Source organism: Formica exsecta, unplaced genomic scaffold, assembly GCF_003651465.1.
Source record: "Formica exsecta isolate Colony F162 unplaced genomic scaffold, ASM365146v1 scaffold465, whole genome shotgun sequence".
Classification (NCBI taxonomy): domain Eukaryota; kingdom Metazoa; phylum Arthropoda; class Insecta; order Hymenoptera; family Formicidae; genus Formica; species Formica exsecta.
This window is the reverse complement of record NW_021851887.1, coordinates 925,604-936,036: the sequence shown is the minus strand read 5'-3', so window position 1 is coordinate 936,036 and position 10,433 is coordinate 925,604. Positions and strand designations below refer to the sequence as shown.

The following is a 10,433-nucleotide window of genomic DNA, read 5'->3' as shown; positions in this document are numbered from 1 at the left end:
CTTTTTTTAAATAACTTCTAAATGTGAATATAATATTTATAATAATATTATTAACAATAATAATTATATATATATATGTATAACAAAAAGCTGTTGATAACTGGAATTGATAATAGTAACGTAACAGTAACAATGGTAATTAAATATTCTAGTTTAATTAAGTTTTGATACTTACGCGCATTAAAGAGGAACGTAAATCCAATTTGTTCTCAATACTGAATCGCGGAATAGAAAGCACTAGTTCAGTTTCTTTGAGACTAGTCAGCAAAGTTCTCATTGGCACATATGAAAGATCTTTGAACAAGGTTTGAAGGTACGGATCGCTATCCTCGTGAGATGGAAGGAATACCAGCATAGATGTCCTACCATTCTTAAATAACAATTTTATCAGTCAGTTTTTTCGTAGAATAGATATTCTTAAAGACGTCCCATTGTATCTAGACTTTAGTATTTTTATTAATATATTCCCTTTTAAAGAAGGAAATCTCAAAAAAGATAAAAAATATTATATATACATTCATGCATTGTATTCCATATAATATTACGTAGAACTTGTATTCTTTTTTATTAAATCTTATCTTCTTTAGATAAAAATAATTACGTTTCCCTGACGATATATATAGAGAAATTTACTTATGAATGATTTTATAGAATATATTCATGCGAAATAAAGTATCGGTTCATTTTCGAATTAATTTCTGTTCAACAATATATTCAATAATAAATTTTTATAGAAATGTAGATGCACTTTTAAAAATCCGAAAAGCATTTTGAATTCATAAGTATATATTGGATAATTATCTTATATGAGTTTTCTTTCACATAAAAGCACCAGGGCTTTTTTATTGATGATATAAGAATCATTTCTTACCGAGTACGGGATTTCCACGACATCAGCATCAAAAGAAGCTATATAGGCGTTTCGATACCGGGAAGTGTTCTCCATCATAGGAACATCTCGGCAACCGTGTTGGGGAACACGGAAGCACCGTGCACGCGTAGCATCCTTATCGAATGATTTCAACCATTGTCCTTTAAAGTACAAGGCCGAAGTTAACAGTATCTGGGTGTCGGCAGGAAGAGTACCTAGAACAATGTAAATTGTTGATAAAATATCTTTAATCAGTTTAAGTGTCACACAAGAGAGAAAGAGAGTTGAGTATATATATCCAGTTGTTTTCAAGTTATATAAGTAAAATTCGAAAATTTAAAATTCTTTGTTTTAATCTATTATTCCCAAAGGATTTAAATACCTGGTTGAATGATAGACTTGATGTTATTCCGTGTTTGTTGACGAACCAAAGTGTTGATCGTACTCGCCGCAACATTTGCATCTCCGAAATTTAACTGCTGGATATCGGTTCCATAATAATTACGCAAGGCACTTACATAATTAGGAGATGTCATAAGAACTGGATTGATCCATAGCTGAGTCGCTACATCGATTTCCGTACCATTTTGATGACTCTGAAATAAATGTGAGATGACTCTGAAGAGAAAAGTGAGACTAATTTTCGATGGAGAAGAAAAATCAGAGATTGAATTCGATATAATTTCATTAAATTTTCTACGCTATAGACATGGCAGAATATATCCTACGCTAATTTTATTCTGTTGTCACGAAAATAAAAATTACTTTCACATATCCAGCATCGAAATCGTACCGGTTTCTTAATAAATTTAAATCAATAACTTTAGTATACTTTTAGGGGCATGAGAGTTCGTCTTGCTATTCTTCTGATAGTATATTCATCCGGTGGTAATCTTAAAGCTGCAAGCAATTCTTGACGTGTTCGACCGCCCGTGCCTTCCACCAGAGTCATAAGGGCGATTTTCGCGCTGGAGGGAGATAGTATTAGATTACCCTCGATGTCTTCGTTCACTCTCTACGAAATTTTTATGAACATAAACAATATACTTTTTTTTACATAAAATTCTAAAAATTATTTTACGTTTCCTTCTCAATTTTTTCATTAATAATTATTTTTTATTTCATAACGCATAATTATTAAAATAAATAGAAGCGTGAACATAAACAAATACAAAAAAATGTTGAATTAATATAAAAGAATTTAAGTTAACAGCTTCTTTCACATCTCAAAAATTAGAAATTGATAATTCCACACACACACACACATATATTTATAATTTACTTCTAGTAATTCCATTTAAGTAATTTATTTTTGCGGAATTTATATGTGTGAAATATTATATTATATTAGTTATATTTTTCTAAAATATTCCTCACCTGCAGGAGATCGATGTTGAAAAAGGCATATCGGTCTTCGGTACTGGTTGCAACTGGAATTATTGTAGGAAACATTTTACATTAATAACAAAATTTGTGTGTATGTTATAAAAATGAGATGCTTACACAATTCACATCTTCTATCATTGCATCATTGAGTAAAATAGCACATTTAAATTTTAATAATAATTCGTTTAATTAGCAATAAAATCTGTAATTGAGATAATCGTACGTAAATTCCACGGACTGTTTCTGCGTATGCCACCGAGTAACGACCAGTTTTTAAAATAGTTAAGAATCTAACGCTTATTATGTATTAACGTTTATTGGTATTAAAGTTATAGACCTAGAATGACTAACGACTATTACGTTACTCCGCATACCGAGAAAGATTTTCCTCTCGTTTACTAAGTCAAGTGCCTGATAGAATTCCTATCTGCTACTGAATGAAATAACGGCCAAGATACTAAAGGAGGATAACGATAGAGAACTAATCGTGAGTTTCGCGGAGTGACTTTAACGAGCGTCGTTTCACTGTGTGAGTGGTTACGTAATCATATAAATATAAAACATCGTCCGCATAGCGGATTTTTGATTTATGATGAAGCACAAGATAAGGATCGATTGAATATCAATCTGTTATTCTCTCTGTTATTAGCAAACGTCAGACACGAAGTATAGGAAAATTCAATGATAATTTTAAAGGATTACGGGTAGAGTAGTAAACGGGAAGATTATGTAAAGACTTGAAGATTGAAAATTCCAATGAGATTTATAATAAATCTCTCGGTGATTGATGCAATAATAAATATGTGACAATAAAAATCTAAAATATAATACAAGTACTTAAAGAAACTCTAAGAGGCATCGAAGACATTCTAAACTTTAACAACTCCTTTGAAAAACATCATTTAAGTATCTCTTAGATATATACATTGTTTATAAATGATACCTGCGAAAGCACAGCAGAGGATCCACAGAGCCAGTGGCATTTTTGCAATTCGAAACTCGACGTAGTTGGACGCACGCGAATATTGTGTATTTCGCATATTAGCTCTCGACAAACGGATAAACACGAATAACGGAAACACGGGTGTCTGCAGGTGTTAATAGCTAAACTTCCGGCTAAAAGTCATCCCCACTTTACGAACGCTGTGGATCCTGTTTTATTACATACCTCCTTCGTCGTGATGTAAACGCTATTACGCTCCAACGCGTCGTCGCTTATATATGAGAAGTTGCACACGTGGTGCGCAAAGATGATGTAATCGTAAAGTTTGAAGAAATAGTTAAAAAAGAAGGCAAAATATACTGCTCTCATGAGCGAAAACTTAATTTAGGCACTGATACAACTTATTGTCAGATCAGAGATTTAAGACGAAATTACGAATTAATTACGAATTAAAATTATTAATTACGAATAAAAACATTCATTACAAAATATAGAAGTTGTTGCTAGAAGCAAACAGAAACTGAATATCAGGAAATGATGGACATAACTAACAATAAGAAACATAAATGAAGGTTTGTCTCGGAATTTCCGTCCACTATGAAACGTCATCTTGGGATGTCCCACGTATAATATTTGTAGTGACATCGATAAAGATATAAATGTCAATTAAGTGGGAAAACTGGCAGATAAGAGCCACGGCGCAGATATTGGTGCGTGAACTTATTATTTTTAAATTTTAATAATAAATGTGCATTAAAAATGCATGTTTTGGTCTACCGTCACAGCATCGATATAAATATATAAAGATTAAATAGCGGAATTTTAAAATTTGACATACACAATATTTATTGTTGCAGTCCAATTTCCAATTAAAATTAATAATCAGAAAGGAAGGCTCACTAAAACCCGCGTAAGAATCTGCACAAATTAATGGATAACGTCCAAACGCCATCGCCACATGCATACCTGTCGGTAATTTACAATATAATAATGACCTGACATGATGAATGGATATATTATATCCATGCTAAAGATAGACCAAAAAACGATTCGAAATGTATATTTTTAATGCATATTCGTTATTAAAATTTTAAAATAATAAATTCACGCATCAATATCCACGCCTTGGCTCTTATCAGTCAGTTTTCCTATTTAATTGTTAGTACTCTGAACTTATTGTTGTTATTATATAATTGTCAGTTAAAATGAATGCGAACAATTTACAGAACCCTAATATTAACAATAAAAATAAGAATGTGGAGCAATAGATTATGATTATATTATAGCAATAACATTGGTAAATGTAACACCAGCCCATATAGTCATGCGTGATGATAATTTTGTCATTTATATCTAACAGATGATGGAACAGGAAAAACTCACGAAAAGTATTACCCATTAGTTTTTGAATAAATAGTACAATAATTAGTTTTATTAATAATTAGTTGATTGAAATTTGAATTTATGTGTGTGTATTAGATTAAGAAAATTTAATTTGATTTCATGTTTACCGACATTCCTAAAATGATACATAAAATTGCTGTTGAAAATAACATATTTTATTTTATTTATTTCATTAATGAAGAAACTACATTTTCTGCAAATTTGCAAGCATATTGTGTTAATAATTAATAATGTTAAGAAAATTTATAAGATTATCAAAATAATCTCAGCTTCGTGAGATGTGCATGCTAGGTTTTTATTGCATAAAATCTATAATAAATCTATTTGGTATAAATAAATTATATTTTTGGTACATTGGCATTCGTAATAAAGGCACATCAAGTATTAAAATAAATAAATAGATTTATATGAAATTTAGATGCGAGAACTTAGCATTACACTGGGAACAGAATAGATTTTATTCATGATAGTAATATCGATTATAATATGTCACATATACACAATAAATATACACAATCTCTGCAGAATATTTAATAACGCTACAATTTAAAGCGAGATTGTATCCAAAGTATTCCATTTTACTATATCTAAAGAAAAAAATATAGTTTTTTTTTTATATTGAATTGAATAAAAATAGTTTATATATTTAACGGATTTAAATAAATGGAATTTAAACCGGAAAACTGATTTGATCAGAGATTCTTATCGTACCACATCTATCAAAATATAATTATATACTACAATACAAATATGTAGAGTAATACATGCAATGTGTTAATACTATGTTAATTATTTTATCTAGCAATTCCTTTTTCTAAAGTAGACCCTTTCTATCTATACAGGGTATTTTACCTCAAGTTTTATCTTTGAAAAGGCAAAGAAACAATATATATTATATTAGATAAAAATACCATTCTAGGTAAATAGTATCATTTTGGATAAAAGATCTCTCTAGAATCTAGAAAGGAGCTCATTTTCTATATTATCTTTTATCTTTTTTTGCTTTTTAAAATGATACGAATTTAAGGCTAAATACCCTGTACAACTCAACACCAAACCGCTGTTAATAAAGAGGAAACTTAAATATTAATAGTATATAAATATTAATATTTATAACTTTTTGGTTTTACTTTTAACGCAGCTAAAATATCAATCAGAGAGTTTACCTCATAAAGAAAAATTTTTACGCCAGAGTAAAACTATTATTACGTTGTAGCCATTACTACCATAAAAGACATCACCACCCTTTCCCACACATCTTCGATTATTATAGATATATTTATGATGGTTTACCGGGATTGGTGGGAGTTACTGTTGTTGTATTCAGATTAACTCGTGATGGAAATTCTTGCTTTATTTTCCCTGTAGTCCCAGATGTATTCAGGGGATTCCGCACTATACCTATGTAAAGAATGGTACCAGTGGTTTCGTCCTCGATGTAAAACACAAACGGCTGATTGGCATGGAATGTGCTCTCTTCTATCTTATTTCCAATCTGTATCTCTGTATTAAGAAAAAAAGTATAAGCATAACATGAAAGAAAAAGGCTTGTTAAATGCAGATAAAAATGTGTAATTTTTTTGCTTCAAATATATTATAAATAATCAAATATATAAAACAACTGAAATAAAAAAAAAAACTATTATTAAAATATTCAAATAAAATAAGTGCGATTCAAACGTATATATTTCCTTTCATAAATTTGATTATATTATAGTAAATGTGTAGATGACCAACATTTATGTACTGATTTTATAAAATAAAAGATAAGATAAATTCTAATAACACAATTAGATATAAAATTTATTTAGATAAAAATTACGAAAATATTATATGAATATTACATTTGACATATATATGTTTACTTTTACTTTATTTCGTATTTCTCAACAAAATTCATTATATTATTATATATAAAACATACCTGTTGCAGCATAAGCAATTGTCCCATCTTCATTTACTTCTATTCCAGTTTTATGCATCACGTCAGACACCTTTAAATGTTTGGAAGTTCGTTTTGTTTTTGCTATACCTGTCAATAGCGCAGTGTCATCGAAGATATCGCGAATACCAAGCTGTTACAGAAAAGAAAAAATGTAAAATAATCATTGCGGTTATATCGTAGGGATAAACATATTTTAATAGAAATTCAAATTTGTATAAAAAGTAAATTTTATACATAGCAAAAATCGTCATTGAATTGTTAATATATTTTTGCTGAATGTATATCTAATATATTTTATTGAATGTAACATATAATGTTCTTTTTATATAGAAACATAAATAAATTACCTCGCGCAAAACATTTTCCAAATGACTTGTGAATTCGAATTTGAATTTCGGGATATAAACGTCGAGAGGCAATTCCTGCATGGTCCACATGTCGCTCGCCAGTGTGAATGGATTAATCTGATTGATAATATGATCCACACCGGTCAACATGCGCGGCAGTACAATATACATGGCAAATTTAGAGCCCTGAAAAATTTTATCCTCATTATTTCTATGATTATCTTTGATAAAGTTATACAGGCTGTCACATACATCGTACGGAATCCGGAGAATCTTCGCGTCGAGTCTTGATGATTCGGCGTAATAAAATCGACCGATGGTATGCATGTATGGTACATCTACGCTCTCGTTGACGTTGATGTGAAATTTGGAAAAGTGAGTGTTCTCGGTCGCAAAGTACTTGTGACGCCAAGCACCTTTGAAGAATAGTCCATTCACGATCAGCATTACCGAGTTTTTCAAACTTTGTTCTGAAATATCAAATTAATATTTATAAATAGCTGTATAAACCTTAGTAATCAAAATAACGAAGTATTTTATACAACTGCATTTTTTTTATTTTACAAACATTAAACAAAAATTCAAGTTGTACACTTATATATTACATTTGTACAATTATATGTCAAATTATGAAATATTAATCATAGAAAACTCTTTAACTGAAGAATATGACGCATTTTTATATGTTTCATAGATTATATCATCAACCTTGGGACATAAAACATTAGTTAGTTAAATCAAGATAACTTCAAGCAAACCTACCGTCATCTATCATTTTTTCAATATATCCATTCGTAATATTACTGACCCAAGAATTAACTTTAGTCGCAATTGCATGCGTGTCGGATAAATTGGTGTTGATCACATCAGTATTGTAAAAGGTTTTTACTGTCGCTGCGTAGCGTTGTCTGGTCAGCACATTATCATCGATGTAAATACGCGATCCGATATTTAAAGTATACGCAGAAGACGGATCCTGTCAATAAAAATAGCATGTAACTTTATATATATATAGTATACATATATATATATTCTATACATAAAATCTTTTGAAAAAAAAAATAATATGAGAATATTTGTATATATTTATAAATTAATTACTTGCAGAGATTTTAAGATATTGTTAAATTTTTCTCGAGTGGCCGGCACAGTAAGCGGAAGTTGCATGACTTCTGCAAGTTCACGTGCAGTTTGATCTTGAGCTCCTTCAAAAAGAAGCACTAATGCTAATTTTATGGATATTGGTGACAGTAATAGATTCCCTGCATTCGCCTTGGCCATATTCTAAAAAAATGTTAAAGGCAGAGTGTCAGCAACAATATTCAGTCAGGCAAAATAAAAATTTAAAAAGTATCTGAAAGAGCTCTAAAGAATGTTAAAAGATTCCTTTTACATGTTTTCCGTCTTATTTTTTAGATATTTAAATTAGATAATTGTCACTAATAAATTTTTAAGAGACAATACGAGTCTTTAAATACCCTGAACAACATCCAATCGAAGATAGTGAAGCGTTCACCATGATAGGGTACGAAATCTTCGTCATCTTCAGTTTGGGGAGTAATTTGTGAAGAAATGTTTGTCTGTGTAAGATTTGGCGCCACGACGCACACACATCTTTTCATAAAAATTACTATGATTGAGAGGCACAGTAGATATCCTGTAATTAAATTTTTTTTTTTTTATTTATGTACATCCTCAGAAGAGAAAATGTATCAGAATATATACATACACGCAATCACAAATATTATTTATAAATTATTCATTCGTAAATTATTTTCTCTTTTAATTTGAAGTTTTTTGCTTAACAAAATTAAGGCAATCACATTTCTATTATGTTTCTTATTATATTTCTATTATGAATCCTCGAAAATGAAGAAATTTTGATGTATATCAGTGTAAATAAAATAATAAAGCGTGATTATTTTTCAATTAATTGCAAGCGTAAACTTTAATAAAATATTATATATACATATAATTTTAATATTTAACGTGACCAATATACTTTAAGAAAAATTGAAAATTATTTTAAAAGGTAAAAACAGATAAAAGAAAAAGAGATAACGACACTATTAAATCTTTATTAAGATATCAAACAATTAGTTAATAAATTTATAATTGAAGATAAATATATAAATGGCAATAGAGTTTTATATAGAACAAATAATTATATTTTATGTTGTCTTTAAAAAGATGACTCTAAAGAAATTTTTTTTCATACTAAATTATTTATTATACAGTGATATAATTTTTTTTCATTAATAATCCTCTAATACAAACGTTTGAATAAATGAAATAATACGTTGTTTCCAAGAGTTTTCTACATTTATGTATCTAATAATAAATTTCCTGTTTCAAAAGTCTTTTGTATAATTCACAATACATAATTCTAACAACATTTCCGGACAGCATAATTCGATAATAGTGACCACATAGATATAATCCGAACAGAAATCTCGAACAAATCACGATTTTGTTGCCGGTCAGCAACCTTACTCGACAAACAGGATCTTGAACTTTTTATAGTCTACAAGAAAAGAAAAAATTTCGAAGATTTCAACATTGACCTTCAATCCAGTTTCATCGTTAACCTCTGTTCTTTATTTTCACATTTTTCTGCAGATTTAAGAGAATTTAAAATGTTTTGATACAAATTTAGTAACAAATTAGAATCATTTTATCATATACTTGGAACATTTATATTTGTCAATGACATTAAAAAAGAAATGTTTAATTAAATTACTTAAAAATATAGTTTTATAATACTTAAAAAAATAATTAAAATATACTTAAAAAATATAGTTTTAGTAGTTGTATCTATGTTTCGATTTTGTTATTTTATTATTATCTTTAAAACTTGAAAAAGTTTAGAAAGAAAAATATTATTTACCCAATTTGAACCGCATGATTGATGAATTGCTGCGTACTATCAGAATTTGTTAACTTTGTACAGGACTTTATAAATTTGCGTGATTTTCAGCCTTTCACACTCACGATAGTCGAACTGACGCGCTTGCTATGTGACTAGTGTACGATAAAGATTAAAACCGGTCAGCGCCTGACGATCCGGCGTATTATAGAGCCCATCCGCGAGAAAGAGTAGTGGTAAGTACGGAGAGGCGCGGAAAGATCTCTGGCAGGAGAAGGAAACAGCGGCGAACATGACTCAAGAGTGAACAATTTTGTACGTGTTCAATCGTAAGATTACACTATCGATAACGTTTTGCATATATATAAATTTTTTACAGAATCATGTACGGGTAGGAGATGACTTTGCGCGGGAAATTTTATACTTGCATATCATTAAAATGAAAATTCTTTTAAAACTATTAAATAAATCAAAAGAGAGATTATTGTAATAAAAATATAGTCTCAATCACAAGAGTAGAATATAACTGAATATATTTTCAAAACTCGAATAATCATTTCTCGTTGTAAATAAATAAATGAATGAAAACAATAATTTATTTATAATAAATTATTGACAATATAATTTATTTTATAATATAAATAATTATAATAAAAATTTTATTATAAATT

At 29.2% G+C, this 10,433-nt stretch overlaps 1 protein-coding gene across 1 annotated transcript in view; it reads right to left on the bottom strand.

Annotated features, from left to right (window-relative positions):
- Window positions 1-10,048, bottom strand: part of LOC115241038 — a 10,755-nt gene extending 707 nt beyond the window's left edge. The window contains exons 1-13 of the mRNA XM_029816549.1: window positions 9,784-10,048; window positions 8,375-8,553; window positions 7,998-8,180; window positions 7,659-7,872; window positions 7,149-7,366; window positions 6,897-7,082; window positions 6,529-6,679; window positions 5,898-6,107; window positions 2,249-2,301; window positions 1,704-1,886; window positions 1,254-1,467; window positions 872-1,086; window positions 176-370 (exon numbers count right to left, since the gene is read on the bottom strand). Of these exons, the coding sequence (XP_029672409.1) occupies window positions 176-370; window positions 872-1,086; window positions 1,254-1,467; window positions 1,704-1,886; window positions 2,249-2,301; window positions 5,898-6,107; window positions 6,529-6,679; window positions 6,897-7,082; window positions 7,149-7,366; window positions 7,659-7,872; window positions 7,998-8,180; window positions 8,375-8,553; window positions 9,784-9,799 (2,217 nt within the window). The 5' untranslated portion in view covers window positions 9,800-10,048. The remainder of the gene's footprint in view (window positions 1-175; window positions 371-871; window positions 1,087-1,253; window positions 1,468-1,703; window positions 1,887-2,248; window positions 2,302-5,897; window positions 6,108-6,528; window positions 6,680-6,896; window positions 7,083-7,148; window positions 7,367-7,658; window positions 7,873-7,997; window positions 8,181-8,374; window positions 8,554-9,783) is intronic.
- Window positions 10,049-10,433: the final 385 nt, after the last annotated feature.